This window comes from Grammomys surdaster, unplaced genomic scaffold (assembly GCF_004785775.1).
Source record: "Grammomys surdaster isolate TR1022 unplaced genomic scaffold, NIH_TR_1.0 195, whole genome shotgun sequence".
Classification (NCBI taxonomy): Eukaryota; Metazoa; Chordata; class Mammalia; order Rodentia; family Muridae; genus Grammomys; species Grammomys surdaster.
This window is the reverse complement of record NW_021604640.1, coordinates 1,219,302-1,242,036: the sequence shown is the minus strand read 5'-3', so window position 1 is coordinate 1,242,036 and position 22,735 is coordinate 1,219,302. Positions and strand designations below refer to the sequence as shown.

At 36.5% G+C, this 22,735-nt stretch overlaps 1 protein-coding gene across 1 annotated transcript in view; it reads left to right on the top strand.

Moving 5' to 3' along the window:
- Cfap47 (cilia and flagella associated protein 47) overlaps positions 1–22,735 on the top strand; it is a 230,304-nt gene that overhangs the window by 118,598 nt on the left and 88,971 nt on the right. Inside the window, exons 40-45 of the mRNA XM_028769943.1 lie at positions 1,148–1,228; positions 14,351–14,418; positions 15,803–15,948; positions 17,434–17,542; positions 18,826–19,049; positions 20,530–20,704. Coding sequence (XP_028625776.1) covers positions 1,148–1,228; positions 14,351–14,418; positions 15,803–15,948; positions 17,434–17,542; positions 18,826–19,049; positions 20,530–20,704 — 803 coding nt within the window. The remainder of the gene's footprint in view (positions 1–1,147; positions 1,229–14,350; positions 14,419–15,802; positions 15,949–17,433; positions 17,543–18,825; positions 19,050–20,529; positions 20,705–22,735) is intronic.

The following is a 22,735-nucleotide window of genomic DNA, read 5'->3' as shown; positions in this document are numbered from 1 at the left end:
AAATTCAAGGAAGTGAACTCAATTTAAACCAATAAGCCAAAGGGAAATTGTAAAAACAGAAACTAGGAAGAACAAACCTAGAAAAAACAGCTTTAAGCTATATACTACCTATAATTTAATTCATTACACTTTCATGGATGTTGGTGGAAAATACAAATCCCAAAAGATTATTTCACTGTCCGACAAAGACCATGACCTATATGCCTGGCCTACCTGTTTCTCATTGCCTGAAGTTTCATGTGGCCACACAAAGCTACTTTATGAAGCCTGTTAACTCAGTAACTATATCACAGCTATGGAAACCCAGGCTTCAGAGCTTGCTAAATTTTACAATAGCTATTAACTACTCACATCTCATATTAACTCATCAAAGATAGATTTCTCTCTGTTTAAGATAGTAAGTATAGCACGTACTGTGCATTACTTCTACTGTGTGATTTCCCGTTTATTCTATAATATAGTTTGAATTCATTTATATTTTTATGCTCTTTGCTATGAAACTTCAGTGTCCAGTAATGTCCTTCAAAATTATTATTTTTTTCCTTCTTTGTGACCAAAATGCCTGAACAACTTTGAAAAGATGAATATATTCTTTGAGGTTATGGTTTCACGGCATTTCAGCCATGTAAGTGCAGGTATTATAATATAGCAGTTCTGTTCTCAGTGGTGAGTTCTTATAATAGAGATAAGAAGTTCACATAGGGGTATACCACAAAGCAGAGAGCTAGAAAGGTACCTTCGACTTGGCTATAACATTATATAGCCGGCCTCTGGTGGTCTACTTCTGCCATCTATGCCCTTTTTTTTCTAAAGATTTAGTACTCTATCAAAATAGCCCATCAACTGGTTAATAAAGGTCAAAAACAGCATTATGAGGGACATTTTAGGTACAAAGTACAATTCTCTCTCTCTCTCTCTCTCTCTGTGTGTGTGTGTGTGTGTGTGTGTGTGTGTGATTTTCATTTCTATGCATTTCACACATTTCTATTTCCTTTTCTCTAATGTATCCTTTGAGATTCAGAATGAGGAAACATTTACAGTCTGAATATAGGTTATTGATAAAAAAAAATGAGAAGGAAGAATGGTTTGTTGCCATCTGAATTTTGTTAATTACAATTGGAAATAACTCTTTTTGTATTTATTTCAGTGTCATTCTTGTGGAATCCACAACACTTATGTATTTGCCAGCACAAGTAACTGAAACTTCAAAGGCCTGTGTGATGCCAGAGTAAGTAGTTTTGATTTTATACTCATACACAGTGAAGAGAAAGTTATAAGAAATTAGTGCCCAAGGAAACTTGGTGCATAGAGACTAGGACAATGACTTTTATTTATAAAGTATGTGTATTATGTATACTTTTTTAAATTGTATTTTCAATATTTCTATGTTCATGTCTAAGAAAATACTTGATTTACTACAGTGAGTGATTATTGTTCATCATGACTTTGTTCTACCAATAAAGCTACAGATGATTTTGGGTATGGGCTTTCTGTAAATTGCCTTTATAATGGTTAGGTATGTTTATTAATACCTAATCTTTTCAAGACTTTTTTCATGAGGGGTTGCTAGATTTTGTCAAAGGTCTTTTCTGCATTTATGGGAGGACCATCTGGTTTGTTTTCTTTTGTTTATATAGTGAATTATATTGACTGATTTTTATATCTTTAACTATTCCTGCATCTCTGACATGTAACTATTAGTCATCATGGATAGTCTTTTTGATGTGTTTTTAGATTCCATTTACAAGTATCCTATTAAGTATTTTTATATTATGTTCATTCTTTATATTACATTATATACATGCTTTCCATTGAAATTATGTTCATTTATTTATTGAATCTTTTTGTGACTTGAATATCAGGGTGACTGTTCTATTTTTTGGAATAATTTAAGGAGCGTTGACATTAGCTGTTCTTTGACACTTTGGTAGAATTCTGGCTCTGGGCTTTTTTTGTGGGGAGGCAGGGAGACATTTATTTTATTAACTAAATTATTTAGTTTACATACTGGTCTCAGCTTACCTTTAATTCTCTCCTCCCAGGCCCTCTATCTCAACCCCTCCTCCCTGAATCCATGCTTCCCTTCTCCTCAGAAAAGTCTGGGCCTTCAGATGTATGTCAACAAGCCTTGGCATATCCAGTTGCAGTAAGGCTAGGCACATCTTCATCTATTGAGTGAGGCTAGACTAGGAGAAAGTGGTCCAAAGGCAGGTCCAAAGGTCCAAAAGAAAAAATATAGTCACAGACAGTCCCTTTTCCCAATTTTGAAGTTTCACATGAAGACCCAGGTACACAACAGTTATGTATGTGCAGAGTGCCTAAGTCCTTCCCACACGTGCTCTCTGATTAGTAGTAGTTCAGTCTCTATGAGCCCCTATGTGCCCAGCTTAGTTGACTGTACTTTTCTTGTGGCTTCCTCTGGCTCCTTTAATCCTTTGTCCCACTCTTCCACAAGATTTCACAAGCTCTGCATAGTATTTGGCTGTGAGTCTCTGCATCTCTTTCCATCAGTTGTTGAGTGAAGCCTCTCTGATGCCTAGTCAGTTATGATAGGCTCCGGTCTGTAAGTATAGCAGAACATCATTAACAATGTCAGGGGTGGTCTCTCTCTCATGACATGGGTCTAAAGCTGTCTCAGTCACTCTTTGGCCCTTCCCTTAAATTCTATTCCATCTTTTACCCCAGCACATCTTGTAAACAGGACAAATAGTAGGTATAAGTTTTGGTGGCTGGGTTAGCCACAATGCCTCCATTGGAAGTCTTACCTGATTACAAGAGATGACCAGTTCAGTTTCCATGTCCCCCATTGCAAAGAGTGTTAGATAGGTTCACTCTCATAGATTACTGAGAGTTTCTATTGGCATAGATTTCTTCCTCATCTGAGTGTTGCCTGCACCCAATCCAGTTGTTCCTCCCAGTACTCTCTCACTTTGTCTGCTTCCAACCTCATTCCTCCTATTTTCATCCCCACACCCTTCCAATTAAGCCCCATCCCATCCAGCTTCCTCCCTCCATCCATCACCAATGTCTAATCTATTTCCTTTTCTCAATGAAGTTTAAGCTTTCCCTGAATGGGCCCTCCTTGTTATTTAACTCCTTTGGGTCTGTAGATTGTAGCATAGTAATCCTGTACTTTATGTACTAATAACCACTTATAAGTGAGTACATACCATGTTTGTTTTTCAGGGTCTAGGTTAGCTCACTCAGGATTATCTTTTCTTTAATCTTCATTTTTATTATATTTTGCTTTTTTAATTGGATGCTTTATTTACATTTCATATGTTGTCCCCTTACCCCATCCCCCACCCACCCAGGAACCCCCTATCCCCTCACCCCCTCCTTCTTCTCTGTGGATGTAACCTCTATCTACTCCCCCACTCCCACCTCAAGATTCCTATCCCCTGTAGTGTCCAGCCTTCATGAGGTCAAGGTTCTCTTCTTCCTCTTATGCCCAGCAGGGCCCTCCACTCTTAGGTATTCAGCTGAAGCCCTGGATCCCTCCCTAAGTGCTTCCAGGCTGGTGGTTAGGACCCTGGGAGCTGTGGTTGGTTGGTATTGTTGCTCTCCTCATGGTGCAGCAAACCCTTTCAGCTCCTTTAGTCTTCACTCTAACTCCTCCATTGAGAACCCCATTATCAGTACAATGGCTAGTTGTGAGCATCTGCCTCTGAATATGTCAGATTCTTGAAGACCTCTGAGGAGACATCCATATCAGGTTCTTATCAGCATGCACTTCCTGACTTCCATATCAGCATCTACCTTTGGTGACTGCACATGGGATGGATACTCAGGTGGAATGGTCTTCACATGGCCCTTCCTTCAGTTTCTGTCTCTCACTTTGTCTCCATATTTGCTCCCTTGAATATTTTGATGTTCCTTCTAAGAAGGACCGAATCACCCCCACTTGGTCTTCCTTGTTTATGAGCTTCATGTGGCCTGTGAGTTGCATCTTGGGCATTTCAAGGTTCTGGACTAGTATCCAATAATCAGTGAGTGAATACCATGTGTGTTCTTTGTGATTGGCTTACCTCACTCAGGATGATAATTTCTAGTTCCATCCATTTACCTAGGAACCTCTCGAGTACATTGTTTTTAATAGCTGAGTAATACTCCATTGTGTAAATATACCACAGTTTTTGAATCCATTCCTCAGTTGAAGGACATCTGGGTTCTTTCCAGCTTCTGGATATTATAAATAAGGCTGCTATGAACATAGTTGAGCATATGTCCTTGTTATATGTTCGAGCACCTTCTGGGTATATGCCTAGGAGTGGTATAGGTGGATCCTCAGGTAATGCTATGTCCAATTTTCTGAGGAACCGCCAGATTGATTTCCAAAGTGGTTGCACCATCTTGTAGTCCCACCAACAATGGAGGAGTGTTCCTCTTTCTCCACACCCTCGCCAGCATCTACTATCACCTGAGTTTTTAACCTTAGCCATTCTGACTGGTGTTAGATGAAATCTCAGGGTTGTTTTGATTTGCATTTCCCTGATGACTAAGGATACTGAACATTTTCTTTAGGTGCTTCTTGGACATTCGAGTTACCTCCATTGAAAATTCTTTGTTAAGTTCTATACCCCATTTTTTAATAGGGTTATTTGGTTGTTTGGAGTCTAATTTCTTGAGTTCTTTGTATATATTGGATATTAGCCCTCTATCAGATGTAGTATTGGTAAAGATCTTTTCCCAATTTGTTATTTGTCGTTTTGTCCTATTGACAGTGTCCTTTGCCTTACAGAAACTTTGCAATTTTATGAAGTCCCATTTGTCAATTCTTTATCGTAGAGCATTTGCCATTGGTGTTCTGTTCAGGAACTTTCCTCCTGTGACCAAGTATTCAAGGCTCTTCCCTACCTTCTCTTCTATTAGTTTCAGTGTATCTGGTTTTATGTGGAGGTCCTTTATCCACCTAGACTTGAGCTTTGTACAAGGGGATAAGAATGGATCAATTTTCATTCTTCTACATGTTGTCCTCCAGTTGAACCAGCACCATTTCTTGAAAATGCTGTCCTTTTTCCACTGGACAGTTTTAGCTCCTTTGTCAAAGATCAAGTGACCATAGGAGTGTGGGTTCATTTCTCGGTCTTCAATTCTATTCCATTGATCTTCCTGCCTGTCTCTGTACCAATACCAGGTAGTTTTTATCACTATTGCTCTGTAGTACAGCTTGAAGTCAGGGATGTTGATTCCTCCAGAAGTTCTTTTACTGTTCAGAATAGTTTGCACTATCCTGGGTTTTTTGTTATTCCATATGAATTTGAGAATTTCCTTTTCTAACTCTGTGAAGAATTGAGTTGGGATTTTAATGGGGATTACATTGAATCTGTAGATTGCTTTTGGCAAGATGGCCATTTTTATTATATTAATCCTGCCAATCCATGAGCATGGGAGATCTTTTCATCTTCTGAGATCTTCTTCGATTTCTTTCTTCAGAGATTTGAAGTTCTTGTCATACAGGTCTTTCACTTGCTTGGTTAGATTCACACCAAGGTATTTTATATTATTTGCAACTATTGTGAAGGGTGTCATTTCCCTAATATCTTTTTCAGTCTGTTTATCTTTCATGTAGAGGAAGGCTACTGATTTATTTGAGTTGATTTTATAACCAGCCACTTTGCTGAAGTTGTTTATCAGGTTTAGGAGTTCTCTGGTGGAAGTTTTGGGGTCACAAGTATACTATCATACATCTGCAAATAGAGATATTTTGACTTCTTCCTTTCCTATTTGTATCCTTTTGATTTCTTTTTGTTGTCTAATTGCTCTGGCTAGGACATCCAGTACTATATTGAATAAGTAGGGGGAGAGTGGGCAGCCTTGTCTAGGCCCTGATCTTAGTGAGATTGCTTCAAGTTTCTCTCCATTTAACTTGATGTTGGCTACTGGTTTGCTATAAATTGCTTTTAATATGTTTAGGTAGGGGCCTTGAATTCCTGATCTTTCCAAGACTTTTATCATGAAGGGATGTTGAATTTTGTCAAATGCTTTCTCAGCGTCTACTGAGATGATCATGTAGTTTTTTTTCCTTGAGTGTGTTTATATAGTGGATTACATTGATGGATTTCCGAATATTGAACCATCCCTGCATTCCTGGGATAAAACTTACTTGATCATGATGGATGATTGTTTTTATGTGTTCTTGGATTCAGTTTGCTAGAATTTTATTGAGTATTTTTGCATTGATGTTCATAAGGGAGATTGGTCTAAAGTTCTCTTTCTTTGTCAGGTCCGTGTGGGGTTTGGGTACGAGTGTAATTGTAGCTTCATAGAATGAATTGGGTAGTGTTTCTTCTGTTTCTATTTTGTGGAATAGTTTGAAGAGAATTGTTATTAGGTCTTTCTTGAAGGTCTGATAGAATTCAGCACTAAAACCATCTGGCCCTGGGCTTTTTCTGGTGGGGAGACTTTTAATGACTGCTGCTATTTCCCGAGGGGTTATGGGACTATTTAGATGATTTATCTGTTCCTGGTTTAACTTTGGTACCTGGTATCTGTCTAGAAAATTGTCCATTTCATCCAGGTTTTCCAGTTTTGTTGAGTAGAGGCCTTTGTAGTAGGATCTGATGATTTTTTGAATCTCTTCAGTTTCTATTGTTATGTATCCCTTTTCAGTTCTGATTTTATTAATTTGGATACTGTCTCTGTGCCCTCTGGTTAATCTGGCTAAAGGTTTATTTATCTTGTTGATTTTCTCAAAGAACCAGCTCCTGGTTTAATTGATATTTTGTATTTTTCCTTCTGTTTCTATTTGGTTCATTTCAGCCCTGAGTTTGATTATTTCTTGCCCTCTACTCCTCCTGGGTGTATTTGCTTCTTTTTGTTCTAGAGCTTTTAGTTGTGCAGTCAAGTTGTTAATGTGTGCTCTCTCCAGTTTCTTTTTGTAGGCACTTAGAGCTATGAGTTTTCCTCTTAGCACTGCCTTCATGGAGTCCCACAAGTTTTCATATGATGTGTCCTCATTTTCATTGAATTCTAAACAGTCTTTAATTTCTGTCTTTATTTCTTCCTTGACCAAGTCATCATTGAGTAGAGAGTTGTTCAGTTTCCATATGCACGTTGGTTTTCCATTGGTTTTGTCATTATTAAAGACCAGTCTTAGTCTGTGGTGATCTGATAAGATGCAAGGGATTATTTCAATCTTTTTGTATTTGTAGATACCTGTTTTGTGACCGATTATATAGTCCTTTTTGGATAAGGTACCATGAGGTGCTGAGAAAAAGGTATATTCTTTTGTTTTAGAATGAAATGTTCTATAGTTGTCTGTTAAGTCCATTTGGTTCATAAGTTCTGTTAATGTCAAAGTGTCTCGGTTTAGTTTCTGTTTCCATGATCTGTCCATTGCTGAGAGTGGGGTGTTGAAATCCCCCACTATTATTGCGTGAGGTGTAATGTGTGTTTAGAGCTTTAGTAAAGTTTTTTTTTATGTATGTAGGTGCCCTTGCATTTGGAGCATAGATGTTCAGAATTGAGAGTTCACCTTGGTAGATTTTTCTTTTGATGAGTATGAAGTGTCCTTCCTCATCTTTTTTGATTAATTTTGCATGAAAGTCAATTTTATTTGATATTAGAATGGCTACTCCAGCTTGTTTCTTGGGACCATTGGCTTGGAAAATTGTTTTCCACCCTTTTATTCTGAGGTAGTGTCTGTCTTTGTCACTGAGGTGCGTTTCCTGTGTGCAATGAAATTCTGTGTCCACTTTGTGTATCCAGTCTGATAGTCTGCGTCTTTTTATTGGGGAATTGAGACCATTGATGTTAAGAGATATTAAGGAAAATGATTGTGGCTTCCTGTTATTTTTGTTATTAGAGGTATAGTTATGTTTGTATAGTTATCTTCTTTTGGGGTTGTTGGAAGATTACTTCCTTGCTCTTTCTAGGTTGTAGTTTCGCTCCTTGTGTTGGCGTTTTCCATCAGTTATCCTTTGAAGTGCTGGGTTTGTGAGAAGATACTGTGCAAATTTCGTTTTTTCATGGAATATCTTGGCTTCACCATCTATAGTGATTGAGAGTTTTGCTGGGTATAGTAATCTGGGCTGGCAATTGTGTTCTCTTAGGGTCTGTATGATGTCAGTCCAGGCTCTTCTGGCTTTTATAGTCTCTGGTGAGAAGTCTGGTATAATTCTTTTTTTTTAAATTTTTTTTTATTGGATATTTTATTTATATTTCGTATGTTATCCCCTTACCCCATCCCCCACCCACCCGGGAACCCCCCCATCCCCTTACCCCTCCTCCTTCTTCTCCATGGATGTAACCCCCTCCTACCCTCCCCACTCCCACTTCCCCACCCTCAAAATTCCCACCCCCTGGGGCATCCAGCCTTCATGAGGTCAAGCATCTCATCTTCCACCTGTGCCAGCCAGGGCCCTCCACTCTTACATATTCAGCTGAAGCCCTGGATCCCTACATAAGTGCTCCCAGGCTGGTGGTTAGGACCCTGGGAGCTCTGGTTGGTTGGTATTGTTGCTCTCCTCATGGTGCCACAAAGCCTTTCAGCTCCTTCAGTCCTCACTCTAACTCCTCCATTGAGAACCTCATGATCAGTTTAATGGCTAGTTGTGAGCATCTGCCTCTGAATATGTCAGACTCTTGAAGGTCTCTGAGGAGACATCCATATCAGCCCCTTATCAGCATCCACTTCCTGACTTCCATATCAGCATCTACCTTTGGTGACTGCACATGGGATGGATACTCAGGTGGAATGGTCTTCAAATGGCCCCTCCTTCAATTTCTGTCCCTCACTTTGTCTCCATATTTGCTCCCTTGAGTATTTTGTTGCTCCTTCTAAGAAGAACTGAATCACCCCCACTTGGTCTTCCTTGTTTATGAGCTTCATGTGGCCTGTGAGTTGCATCTTGGGCATTTCATGGTTCTGGGCTAATATCCGATAATCAGTGAGTGAATACCTTGTGTGTTCTTTTGTGATTGGCTTACTTCACTCAGGATGATAATTTCTAGTTCCATCCATTTGCCTAGGAACCTCTCGAGTTCATTGTTTTTAATAGCTGAGTAATACTCCATTGTGTAAATATACCACAGTTTTTGAATCCATTCCTCCGCTGAAGGACATCTGGGTTCTTTCCACCTTCTGGATATTATAAATAAGGCTGCTATGAACATAGTTGAGCATATGTCCTTGTTATATGTTCGAGCATCTTCTGGGTATATGCCTAGGAGTGGTATAGCTGGATCCTCAGGTAATGCTATGTCCAATTTTCTGAGGAACCGCCAGATTGATTTCCAAAGTGATTGCACCATCTTGCAGTCCCACCAACAATGGAGGAGTGTTCCTCTTTCTCCACACACTCGCCAGCATCTAATTCTTATAGTCTGCCTTTGTATGTTACTTGACCTTTTTCCCTTACTGCTTTTAGTATTTTTTCTTTGTTTTGTATATCTGATGTTTTGATTATTATGTGACAGGAGATATTTCGTTTCTGGTCTAGTCTATTTGGTGTTCTGTAGGCTTCTTGTATGTTTATGGGCATCTTGTTCTTTAGGTTAGGGAAGTTTTCCTCAATAATTTTGTTGAAGATATTTACTGGCTCTTTAAGTTGGGGAATCTTCATTCTCATCTATACCTATTATCCTTAGGTTTGGAAGTCATTGTGTCCTGGATTTCGTCGGATGTGTCGAGTTAGGAGTTTTTTGCATTTTGCATTTTCTTTGACAACTGTGTCAATATTTTCCACCGTATCTTCTGCATTTGAGAATCTCTCTTCTATCTCTTGTATTCTGTTGGTGATGCTTGCTTCTATGACTCCTGATCTCTTTCTTAGGTTTTCTATCTCTATGGTTGTCTCCCTTTGAGCTTTCTTTATTGTTTCTATTTCCATTTTCAGATCCTGAATGTTTTTGTTTAATTCCTTCTTTGTGTTTTCTTGCATTTCTTTAAGGGATTTCTGTGATTCCTCTTTAAGGGCTTCTATCTGTTTACTTGTACTCTCCTGTATTTCTTTAAGGGAGTTACTTAATTCCTTCTTATAATCCTCTATCATCATCATCAGAAGTGATTTTAATTCTGGATCCTGCTTTTCAAGTGTGATGGAGTGTCCAGGGCTTGCTATATTGGGAGAACTGGGTACTGATGATGCCAAGAAACTTTGGTGTCTGTTGCTTATGTTCTTGCACTTACCTTTCGCCATCTGGTTAACTCTAGTGTTACCTGCCCTCACTGTGTAAGACTGGAGTCTGTATTTCCAGTTATCTTGCTTGTTGCAGAGCTCCTCAGAGTCCAGATATCTCTGTGGTCTTATGCTCCTAATCTCCTGGGTCGAAGAACTCCTGGGACTCAGGCCACCTCTTGGATCTGGAAATCCTTCTGCTCTGAGTGCAGTGGCTCCTCGGCTGCTCTGAGTGCAGTGGCTCCTCATCTGCTCTGAGTACAGTGGCTCCTCGATGACTCAGGATTCAGTATCTCCACAGGACAGGAGCAGACTGACTCTGTGTCTGCCCCAGCCCAAAGGACCAGGCAGGGGCGGAAGGGAAGTGGAATTCTGGAGGGGCAGCGTATGTGTTGCTGCTGTGTCCTGAATGTCCCTATCTCCCAGATGTATCTCTGGGGCTTAGGGAGTGAGATGGAGTTCTTACCGGCTGCTCTGAGTGCAGTGGCTCTTCTAGGATGACTCAGGATTCAGTATCTCCACAGGACAGGAGCAGACTGACTCTGTGTCTCTCCCAGCCCAAAGGACCAGGCAGGGGCGGAAGGCAGGATTATCTTTTTTCATTCTTTACATTTGCCTGCAAATTTCATGATGTCATTTTTTTAATGAAAATATTCCATTGTGTAAATGTACAACATTTTGTTCATCCATTCTTCATTTGAGGGACAACTATGTTGTTTTCAGTTTCTGGCTATTATGTTTAAAGCTGTTATTTACATGGTTGAGCACTTGTGGTATGGTAAAGCTTCTTTTGTATATATACCCCCAGGGGCGATGTAGCTGAAATTTCATGTAGATCTATTCCAAATTTCCTGGATTCTAGTTTTGTACAGGTTCGCATTCCCACCATCAAGGAAGGAGTATTACCATTGTTCCACATCCTCACCAGCATTATCTCTTCCTTGAGTATTTCGTCTTAGCCATTCTGATATGTATAAGATCGAATCTCAGAGTTGTTTTGATTTACATATCCCTGACGACTAAGGATGTTGAATATTTCTATAAGTGCTTCTTAGACATTAGAGATGTTTTTATGAAGAATTCTCTGGTATGATCTATATCCCATTTAATTGGTTGATTTGTTTTGTTGGTGTCTAGTTTCTTAAATTATTTATGTATTTTGGATATTAGCCCTCTGTCAGATGTGAAGTTAGTAAAAATCTGTTCCCATTTTGTAGGCTGCCGTTTTGTCCTACTGTCAATATCCTTTGTCTAACAGAACCTGTATAGTTTCATGATGTCCCATTTATTAATTGTTGATTTTAGTGCCTGAGCTGTTGATGTTCTGTTAAGGAAGTTGTTTTCTGTACCCGTGTGTTCAAGGCTATTCCATGTTTTCTCTTCTATTAGATTTAGTGTACAAGGTTTTACACTGATGTCTTTGATCCTTGTGGACTTTTATCCTTTGTATAGGGTGATAAATATGGACCTATGGACATTCTTCTACATTCAGACATCCAGATAGGCCAGGACCATTTGTTCAAGATGTTTTCCTTTTTTCCATTGTATGCTTTTGGCCTCTTTGTCAAAATCAACTGTCCCAAGGTGTATGGACTTACTTCTGGGTCTTTGATTTTATTCCATTCATCAATCTGTCTGTTTTGATGCCAATAACATAAGATTTTTATTACTACTGTTCTGTATTACACCTTGAAGTCAAGGATGATGATACTCCAAAAGTTCTTTTATTGTACAGGAATTACTCTTTCAAGGTCTATATGAAATTGTGTTAGAATTTGATGGGAATTGCATTGAATCTGTAGATTGCTTTCGGTAAGATGGTCATTTTTACTATGTTAATCCTACCAATCCATGAGCATGGGTAATCTTTCCATGGTCTGATATCTTCTTTGATTTCTTTCTTCAAAGATTTGAAGTCTTTGTCATGCAGATCTTTTTCTTGCTGGGTTACACTTATCCCAAGATATTTTATATTATTTTTGCCTATTGTGAAGGGTATCATTTCTTTAATTTCTTTCTCAGCATATTTATCTTTTGTATATACGAAGGCTACCTTATGGGGTTGGTTTTATATCCAGCCACTTTGCTGGTGTTTACCAGCTTTAGGAGTTCCCTAGTAGAATTTTGGGGATCACTTATATATACTATCATATAATCTGCCAAGAGTGATACTTTGACTTCTTCCTTTCCAATTTGTTTCTAGTTGATCTTTTTAGCTGTTTTTTTGCTCTACCTAAAGCTTCAAGTCCTTATTAAATAGATATGGAAGGACCAGACAGCCTTGTCTTGTCCGTGATTTTAGTGGAATTACTTTAGGTTTCTCCCCATTTAATTTGATATTGGCTATCAGTTTGCTGTATTTTATCTTTATTGTGTTGAAACATGTCTATTGTATCTGTGATCTCTCCAACACTTTTATTATGAAAGAGTGTTGAACTTTGTCAAAGTCTTTTTCATTTAGTTTGTTTATGTGATGGATTATGTTGACTGAATTTATTATGTTAAACAATCCTTGCATCTCTGTGTTAAAGCATACTTGATCATGGTGGATGATGTTTTTTATGTTTTCTTAGATTCTGTTTGTGAGTATTTTGGTGAACATTTTTACATCTATGTTTATGAAATAAATTTTTCTATTCTTTCTTTATTGAATCTTAATGTAGTTTGGATATTAAGGTGATAATGGACTCTTAATTTGCATTCATTTATGTTCCTTCTGTTTCATTTTGTGGAATAATTTGGGAGTATTGATGTTAACTCTTCTTTGAAAGTCTAGTGTGTGAGGGTTTCGTGTACAGTTGGACTACCTTTTCTTCTTGCTGCTGTGATCTGCCCTGGAGCAAATTTCTAAACACAAATATTTAAAAAAAAATTAACACAGTCTACTGATAAGTATGTTATCTCCCTAATATCCTAGTCTAGAGGAAAAAAAAATCCTAATTTTTTGATGAATAGTTATTTTCGTCCTTTGTTAGTCACAGTACAGTATTGTACTGTTCCAATATGAAAGTTATGTGAGAATATGAAACTTATTTAGCTAATATTCTGTGTGCAGAAATATATGTTATTTTATATGATATCTGTAAGAACAAGTAGGACAGCTTTTTTGTGTTTCTACTGTTAATCAGATTAAATGTAAAACTAAACCACTCAGCAAGGAAATGGCGGATTATATAATCTGGTGTTGATTGTACATAAGAAAACACCTATATAAACTGAATAAGAAAATCTTTTGCACTTTGAACATAGATCTTCAAGGAGATGATATTTGAGCTATATATTGGGAACAAAGATGCAATCTTTATTGTTCTTTCTACTAATTTTCCAAGCTGTTGTACCTATGCCAGTCTAAAATTACAGTGACCATCAAATACAAAAAATATTAAAAGTTTCTTAATTAGGGATTACAGCACTTAAGGTTCCTACCAACGTATGTATTAGTCGAATTAAAGCACAGAATAATTATAAACGTGTGAAATAGCATCAAGAAGAATGTGTTACTAAGAACATGTTATTTCTAATTTCAAATCTAATTAATGGAAATGGAGGTATTTGGGATTTTATTTAGATATAATAGTATTTTTCAGGGTCAAATTTAATATATATAGTAAATATTGATTAATAGATTATTCATCAAGGTAATCATGTATAGTAACAAAGACATAAAATGGGTGAAAATTAAGGGTCTGGTGTACTGGAAATGTGTTAAGAGAGACAGTTGTCTCAGATTGTAATATGCTGTGTCATTTCCAAACCTCCAAGTACAAGTTTAAAACTACCAGATATAATATCTTTAAGGAAACAGATAAAATGTGGAAATGATTATAGAGATTTTCTACCCCTGGAAGGCAAATTCTTTCTACGGTCACTTTGGAAGAGAATTTCTGTTTAGCCCTAAGACACACCCGGTTTAGACTCACTGTTTAAAATTAAAAGGAACATTTCACTAAAATTTATAAATAATATTAAACTGTGGGCAAATGCCTTTTAGTTCCAGCATTGAAGAGTCAGAGAGGCAGATCTCTGTGAGTTCCAAGTCATGTTGATTTATATAATGAACTGCAAGTTAGTAAGTGATATACAGTGAGACAACTGTTTCCGAAAAAATAGTGGAAATATAAAAAAAAATCTAATTTGTGCCTGTCTAATTTTTGAGTTTATTTAAAATTATAAATAGTAATAATTATTAAATATCTATAATCATGAATAAAATTTTCCTCTTCTGACAGTCGTATTGTGAGTAGTGACTATGATGCTGATCGGGGATCTTCCAATGCTGAAAATGGTTTAAGAACATGTGAGTATCGCATTGAAAAGCTTGGATTTTTGTTTGTTTGTTTGTTTATTGTTTTTCCTTGGATCTGATTTTTATGTGAAAAAAAGAACTGAACTGATGTATTCATCAAGGGTGCTTATGAGAATAGAATGGAGACTCATAGAGATATCTGGCCAGATGCAGATAGACATGTGGCTGCCTTTTTTGTTAACTATCCTTTTAAGGATTCTGCCCTGACCTTTCCTTTTACTAAAGGGTCTGTTTCCACTAGCATATAGGAAACATGTTAAAATATATGGTCTTTATTTTGCTTTTGAATTTTGTTGAACTCTTTAAACCTACTTTAATACCAGGTATTATTAAAATTATAAAAATACAGGTTTTTCACTTAGTATTATTAAGTAAATACAGGTCTCAAAAAGATGGGTAAAGATACATAGAGGGGGGTGCAAAGAACTCCAATTTGAATTTCAGAAGATGATTTTTATATAGCTGAAAAGCTTAATGTTTGAACATTGTATTTAACCATGCTCTATTAAAATTTCAAATATGCTGTGAAAAATATTATAGAGTGATTGGCAGGAAACTGAATGTAGATATGTTCTGGTTAACCATAGCTACAGAACTAATGATCACAGCAATAATCAGATGTAGCATCATTAAATAGAAACTAAAACATGGATTATTTCTAAGCTGTTTTATTCATGTGTCTTTTGTTTAATGCTACCCTACCCCTAGTATCTTATATGAGGCTGTTTGCTTGTAATCTTATAAGTAGGATCTCTGTATATCTGATGATTCTCAAAAACAATAACTGAGTTTTAAAAGATTAAAGAGAAACGATGAAGCAGATATCAGATTACATAGTATCAGAAACCATGGCACTTCGGTTCTGCTGAAGTCTATCACAGAACATTTGTTCAGGTGAAATAACTAAGGTTGGCCTGGCATATCACTGCATTCTAGTAGCTTTCCAGGATTCTGTCAACATGGTTTAAACTACTGAAAAAGAAATATGAATACATTTTTGCGTGGTTATAGTAGTTATTTGAAACTCAAATTGTCCATTATCTTTTATTTTGTAAATTACTTTATAAGTCGTCAAAATTAGAAATTCAAGAAGGGCTGTTTTATACACACATACATACACACAACATACACATATATGAATTAAATTTAAATAGTACTAAGATCTCCTTCTATCAGATCATTTACTAAGAAATTGTTAATAGATGAGCAAGATTATATATTTGGTTGAGATCAGATCACCAGTACTTTCTTATTAAGCAATATGCATTTTGTTACAATGTTTCCAACATTTCATATATCCTAAAATGTTAATTATTACTGAAACAATACTTTGTTTAAATAATTTACTTATTAACTCTGTGTCATACTTTCATAGCAATTAAGTCTAACTTCATCAGAGAATTCTTCTGTTCAATTCAAACACTTTCCCTGGGACCAAAAGCATCTTCAAGCCTGGAGGTCTACTATCTTCCCTTTGACATGCATGTTCGCTATTGTGCCATCATCCTGAGCAACCAAGAGGTAAATACAGAATTGTAGACTGTGCTTCTTCCATTATGGGTTGCTTCTGTTATGAAGTAAACATTAAAGGCAATATTGAAATAACTGGAACTCTGGAAAAATTCATGTTTCTAGTCCTCAAATTCCATGGGAAGACTCTTTTTCTGAATAATAGAGTCCCACTTCTTGTAGATAAATTCTATGGGTGCTGCTTATGGAATTTCCATGGAAGTAGAACTACCATGACTAGCTTTGTCTCAGTCTCTGTGAGTCAGAGATCTGGCCTGTCATGCTGAATCCTCTATGTATGGTCTATTAAATATTCAGTGAAGGAACTGACCAAGACTGGCATCTCCTCATAGATTTATCTGAGGAAGGATCTGCTTCCAACTTCACAAGTTGTTTATGGAGCTAATTTCTTTTGTCCTGTGGCATTCATGCAGCTTGGTTCTTAAAACCAACATAGGAGAGAATAATTCAGGAGAGGAATGAAAGGGAAGGACACAAGAGGGGAGACTAACTCAGGGAGAGACTGACCAAGATAATAATCTCAGGAGGGATTGGAATCCTCAGAATATATAGACACATATTCATATATTTGTGTGTTCACTAAATTTAACTAGTTGATGGAATTAGGAGATAGTACTTACCTAGTATCTGTAGAATTAATTTCATGTGCAAAGTAATATATTCTATTATGGTCCTAAAAAGCTCCGCCAGATTTTTTTTGGTTCCAATCAGGATCTAATACTTTTTCTCTATCATTTTCTGGTATGTCTTTAGAAGACACTCTTTTTTTCTTCAACCTTTTTTTATGTTATGATGTGAGCTTCTAAAGATAACCAGCTGCACAGAGAAGAAAAATGAAACCCAGAGACCTGGTTTGCCTGCAGCTTAATAGCGGCTAAGGAGACAACGCATGAGTGAATGCATGCTCACCACTATTAATTTCTCAGGGTATCATATTGGTGTCCTTACAGGTTTCCCACTTATATTTTAGCTTTATCTGTTTAGCAGTTTGTACTTCTTATCTAGTAATGTGTTCCAAAATATTTTAGGTATTCATTTTTAAAATGTACTTTAAAATAGACTCATAGATTCACATGCTCTTGAATAGTTATTTAATAATAATAATAGTGATAATAAGATAAAGAAGAGGAGGACAATTAAGAGGAAGAAGAAGTAGAAGAAATAAAATAATTGTTGCCATGTTATTACAGGATAGGGAAAAATATTCTTTCATGGTTGCATGGTTATTTTCTGAACACTTCTTAAGAATATTTGTAAAGAATTTCTAGGATCTTCTTATTCAACCTGCATCTCTTTATAGTAGGTTAATCTAATACTATATTTATGTTGAGTTTTGACTATATGATTAGCATTATTTGCTCAGAAAAGTATGCAAGAGAGTTCCTAGAAGGCTTATAGATTTTCACTGTAATATGAATATGATTTGTATTTTTATGAGCACTTAAAATTCAGTATTATTATATGATTATATTTTAGGTTGGAGATTTGATATACATTATAGAAGGAAAAGGTTTGATACCCTTGCCTTCCAATTTTCTTCCAATGAAGCCTCCAATTCCAATTGACTACAGCACTTCTCTAGAAGGTAATATTGCACAAGTTTTGTTCCAATTTTTATGTTGACAAATGGGATTATTACTTGCATGCTCATGCAACCATCCTTATAGTACTTTTCTCGAGCAAGCAGTCATATTTTAGAAAGCCTTCTTCTAACTTTATTATGTTTTTACCCATAAAACAGCACCACTTTAGCAATTAAAATACGATTATTATTGGAATTTACTATACCAAATATTATTCAATAACCTTATCCACTTCTGTTGGATAATCACTACATTTTCAAAACTTCATATATTTTTCATAATCTAGGCTTCTATCTTTATATCTAAGTGTTGTTTCCTGTCATTAGCATTGAAAGAGTTTGGTTGTTATTAAAGTTTTCTTTTTTGCTTATCCTTAAAGAGCTTCATTTTTATGTTTAGTTCCATTTCCTCTACCTTATCCTTATGTATATGGTAACTCATTCCAGTAATTGGGGAAAAAAAACTTGAGACTGTATATAAACTTTTAGCCATACGTTTTGATTGGAAAGAAAAGGAGCTACGAGAAATGAATGGGCACTGATTTTGAAAAATCAAGGAGATTGCCAAAAGATATAAGATTGTTTTGTTTTATCAGGATGGCAGGGAAATTATATTTGTTAGTTTATGATAATAACATTTTAAAAAGAAAACTTTTCCTCATGATAAAGAGGATTTTCTTATGTAAGATAGAGATCAAGAGTTTGGTTGGTAGGTTTGTTTTTTATTGTTGTTGTTTTTGGTGGAGTTTTTGTTTGGTTGTCTCTCTTTTATTTATTTTTTTTAGTTTGTTTGTTTCATCTTAAGATCAGGTTTATCCCTGTAGATAACTGGCATGAGTCTATAACTGGCTGTTTTTGTTCTCTTGTAAAAAGATGGGCACATTCCATACATCAGTAACAATAGGAGAAATTGACTTCGTTCCATAACAGGCTTCAGTGTATTTTTCATGCGAGAATCTGTCCTATCTTGTCCTTATTAGGATTACTCTACTTTGTCAGAATCACAGTATACTAAGTTTTTGAGCATATTGATATTTTTAATAAAGCATTGTTGGAGTAAAGCTTCTCTTAGAGAATACCAATACAGTGTCTTTTATTTTTGATGTCTTATTCTTGAATCCATTATTTAGAATTCATTGTGATGTATTATCCATTTATTTTTCCTCTGCTTAAAGAACATCATAGTGAACTGTATTTTTATGTTTCTAACCTCACAATTCATGCTTGATAGTAGTGCCAAGGGAATAAATGTTCATTATATTCATGAATATTTTTACTTTCCCCAGAATGTAAGGAAGATCCAGTTCTTTATTTGACCTGCAAACCCCATCAAATCCTTGATGTGGAACTTAAAGTACCATTGACTAATGAAGCAAAGGAAAAGGCTTTGGCTTTTGCAGCACAGCAACAGATGTCAACTCTTGAATATGAACGAAGGGCTATCACTGGTACTCTGGAGAGCAGTACCATTCGTGCAGCTGTTGCCCTCCTAGGACTAACCAAGATTGAGGTAGGAATAGAGAAATGATGCCATTCATTTGCTTTTAGAAAAAAAATAACCATGCCCACCTGTGTAATTATAGGATGGTTACTTAAATTTCCGCAAGCTGCTATGTTTATATTTTTAACATAGTGATAATGGTAATTTATTAAAATTGAGATAAATTTGTAAAATATCTTTTAAATAATGAATGTTCTGTTTGTGCATATTTGTGATTGCTGTTATGATTACTATTAACAGTAGTAATATATTAGCATAGACTCTTATTATGGCTTGAAATAATGTATAATCTGTTCTCAGTAAGCAGACAAAATGTATTTTTAAAGATAAACACACTCATAAGCTCTACCGTGAACATTCTAGCTTCTGACAGATAAAAGCCAATTTCCTGAGGATACTCTAGGAATGACCTTCCAGACCAGTACTATCTTATCCCATAATCTCAGCTCCTCCATTAGAGTCTATTTACTCACAGAACCCCTCAGAACAATCTTTTTTGGTTTTGCTTTTCCAGTGTCCTAGCCATATGTATATTCCTGTGGCCTTTGAATTTCTCCCATTGCCTTTTTCTTGATGTCATAGAGCCCTTTCCTTAATTATTTCAGGAGATCTCAATTAAATGCTAGTAGATCTTTCATTTTCAATTTTTGTACATATAATGGTTTGCTTTCTTCAACAAGGTTGAAGATACACACACAGACACACATACACACACACACGTGCATGTGTCCGTGTGTGTGTGTGTGTGTGTGAGATAGATAGATGGATGGATGGATGGATGGATGGATGGATGGATGGACTGACCGAATGACAGACAGATAGACAGATAGACTATACAGTTGACATTGACATTTTATAAATGATTTTCTTTTCAGGCCCTAGAATAAATAAAGTCTATTATAAATTTCTAAAAAATAAATAAGATTTTAAAGATGACTTGATTTTAAAGTTCTAATAAGCTCTAAAGTAGCAAATTCTAATCATTTGACAGCCTCCTCATTAACCCAAATATTTCCAAAAATTGATGATTCTCTTACTTAAAAAACTTACACTTTTATTCCACAGTGAATTTGAGGAGCTTTATATGCAGCTATCACAATAATTTTTTAATGAGTACTTATTTAAAACTATTAGCCTATCACAAGAATCCCCCCTTTCCTTATTTTCTTTATTTTTTTTCAGTACTAATTGTCAAAATAACTTATTATAAATGGTTAGGGAGATTGTCTATGACAGGTTTTCTTCCTTTATGTGTCAATTGATTTTATACCTATCTTTGGATTTAAAGTCATGTTCTTATGAGAATAACATTTGTTTACTTAGCTTTTCTTTCAAATTTGAAGTTCTTAAACATCTAAAAGTTTTTACATTTTGTTTGTTTATGCTTGTGTGTATTTCCCCAAAATGTTTATCTGAGCATATAATGTTAATCTATTGTTTTGAGATAAAAGTTTAGAAAATTACAATATAATTTCAATTTTACTTACAGTGCCTTTTGCTCTTTAATATGTCAAAGTTGAAGAAGCCTAAATCCATTTTATATAAATCAGAACTGAGCCTTCCTGCACATTTCAATATACCTAGGAAAATTTACATCCCTCAGATTCCAGAACCTCCAGATTTTCATATGCAGTCTCTTCAAATTAAATCTCAAACTGTATCAGGTAATCAAGGATATTTTGATTGGAGTATCTAAGAAGTATTGCAGATATTTAAGTGCAGGAATATACTAGAAGTGAACAGTGTTTCTTTATGAGTAATGTATCTTTGATGCAACAATGTTCTTTATCAGTTATTTATATAATTACTTGCTATTGGTTTCCTAAAGCATGTTTATTTTATAATTGCCATGACAAATATATAAATTAGGTTAAAATGAATATTGACACATATGTATTATATATCTTATACCTTATTTTATTAATAAGATAGTAAACATATAACTAAATGTTTATTGCTGAAATTTATTTTGATTTTTTAATCTTTTTTATTTGTATATTTATTTATTTACACTAGAATTTAATTCCCCTCCTGGTCCACTCTCTGACTCTTCTGCATCCCATACCTCCTCCTTACCCCCTGTCTCCACAAGGATGTCCCCACCTGCCCAGACCTCAACTCCCTGGGGCCTCCAGTCTCTTGAGGGTTAGGTGCATCTTCTCTTACTGAACCCATACCCTGCAGTCCTCTGCTGTATATGTGTTGGGGGCCTCATATCAGCTGGTATATGCTGCCTGGTTGGTGGTCCAGTGTTTGAGAGATCTCAGGGGTCCAGGTTAATTGAGATTGCTTGTCCTCCTACAGGGTCACCCTCCTCCTCAGCTTCTTCCAGATTTTCCCTAATTCAACCATAGGGGTCTCCAGCTTCTGGCTATTGGTTGGCTGTAAATATCTGCATCTGATTCTTTCACCTGCTTGTTGGCTCTTCTGGAGTGCAGTCATGATAGGTCCCTTTTTTTGAGCTTTCCATAAACTCAGTAATAGTGTTAGGCCTTGGGATTTCCCCTTGAGCTGGATCCCACTTTGGGCCTGTCACTGAACCTTCTTTTCCTCAGACTCCTCTCCATTTCTATCCCTGCACTTCTTTCAGACAGGAACAAAAAAAACCAAACCAAACAAACAAAAAAGTCAGAGTTTTGACTGTGAAATGGCAACCCCATCCCTCACTTGATGCCCTGTCTTTCTGCTGGAGGTGGGCTGTACACATTCACTCTCCCCACTAGGGCATTTCATCTAAGGTCCCTCCCTTTGAATCCTGAGAGTTTCTCAACTCCCAGGTCTCTGGTATATTCTGCAAGGTCCCAACCTCCCACTTCTGGAGGTTGCCAGTTTTCATTCTTTCTGCTGGCCCTCAGGGCTTCAGTCATTTTCCCCCACCCAATACCATATCCTATATCCCTCTTCCCCACCTCCATCCACTTTCCCTCCCAGCTTCCTCCCTCTCTGCTTGTAATTGCTTTCTTCTTCCTCTCAAGTGGGACTGAAGCATCCTTACTTGGGCCTTTCAGCTTGTTGAACTTTTTGAGTTCTCTGGACTGTATCCTGGGTATTCTGTACTTTTTTTGGCTAATATCCACTTATTATAGAGTACATACAATGCATATCCTTTTGTCTCTGAGTTATCTCGCTTAGGATGTTATTTTTTAGTTCTATACGTTTGCCTGCAAAACTCAGGATGTCCTTGTTCTTAATGTCTGAATGGTAATCCGTTGTATAAGTAGACCACATTTTCTGTATCCATTCTTCTGTCTTGGGACATCTGGGTTGTTTCCAGCTTCTGGCAATCATGAGTAAGGCCACTGTGAATGTAGTGAAACACATGCCTCTGTGGCATGGTGGGGCATCTTTTGAGTAAATTCCCAAGAGTGTTATTGCTGTGTCTTCAGGTAGATCTATTTCTAGTTTTCTTAGGAACCTCCAGATTGATTTCTAGAATGGTTGTAAGAGTTCGCAATCCCACCAGCAATGGATCAGTTTTCCTCTTTTTGCACATCCTCATCAGTATGTGTTGTCACTTGAGGTTTTGGCCTTAGCTGTTCTGATTGGTATGAGGTGGAATCTCAGGGTCATTTTGATTTGCATTTCTCTGATGACTAAGGACTTTGAACATTTCTTTAGGTGCTTCTCAGCCATTTAAGATTCCTGTTGTGAATTCTCAGTTTAGTTCTATACCCCATTTTTTAAATTGAGTGGCT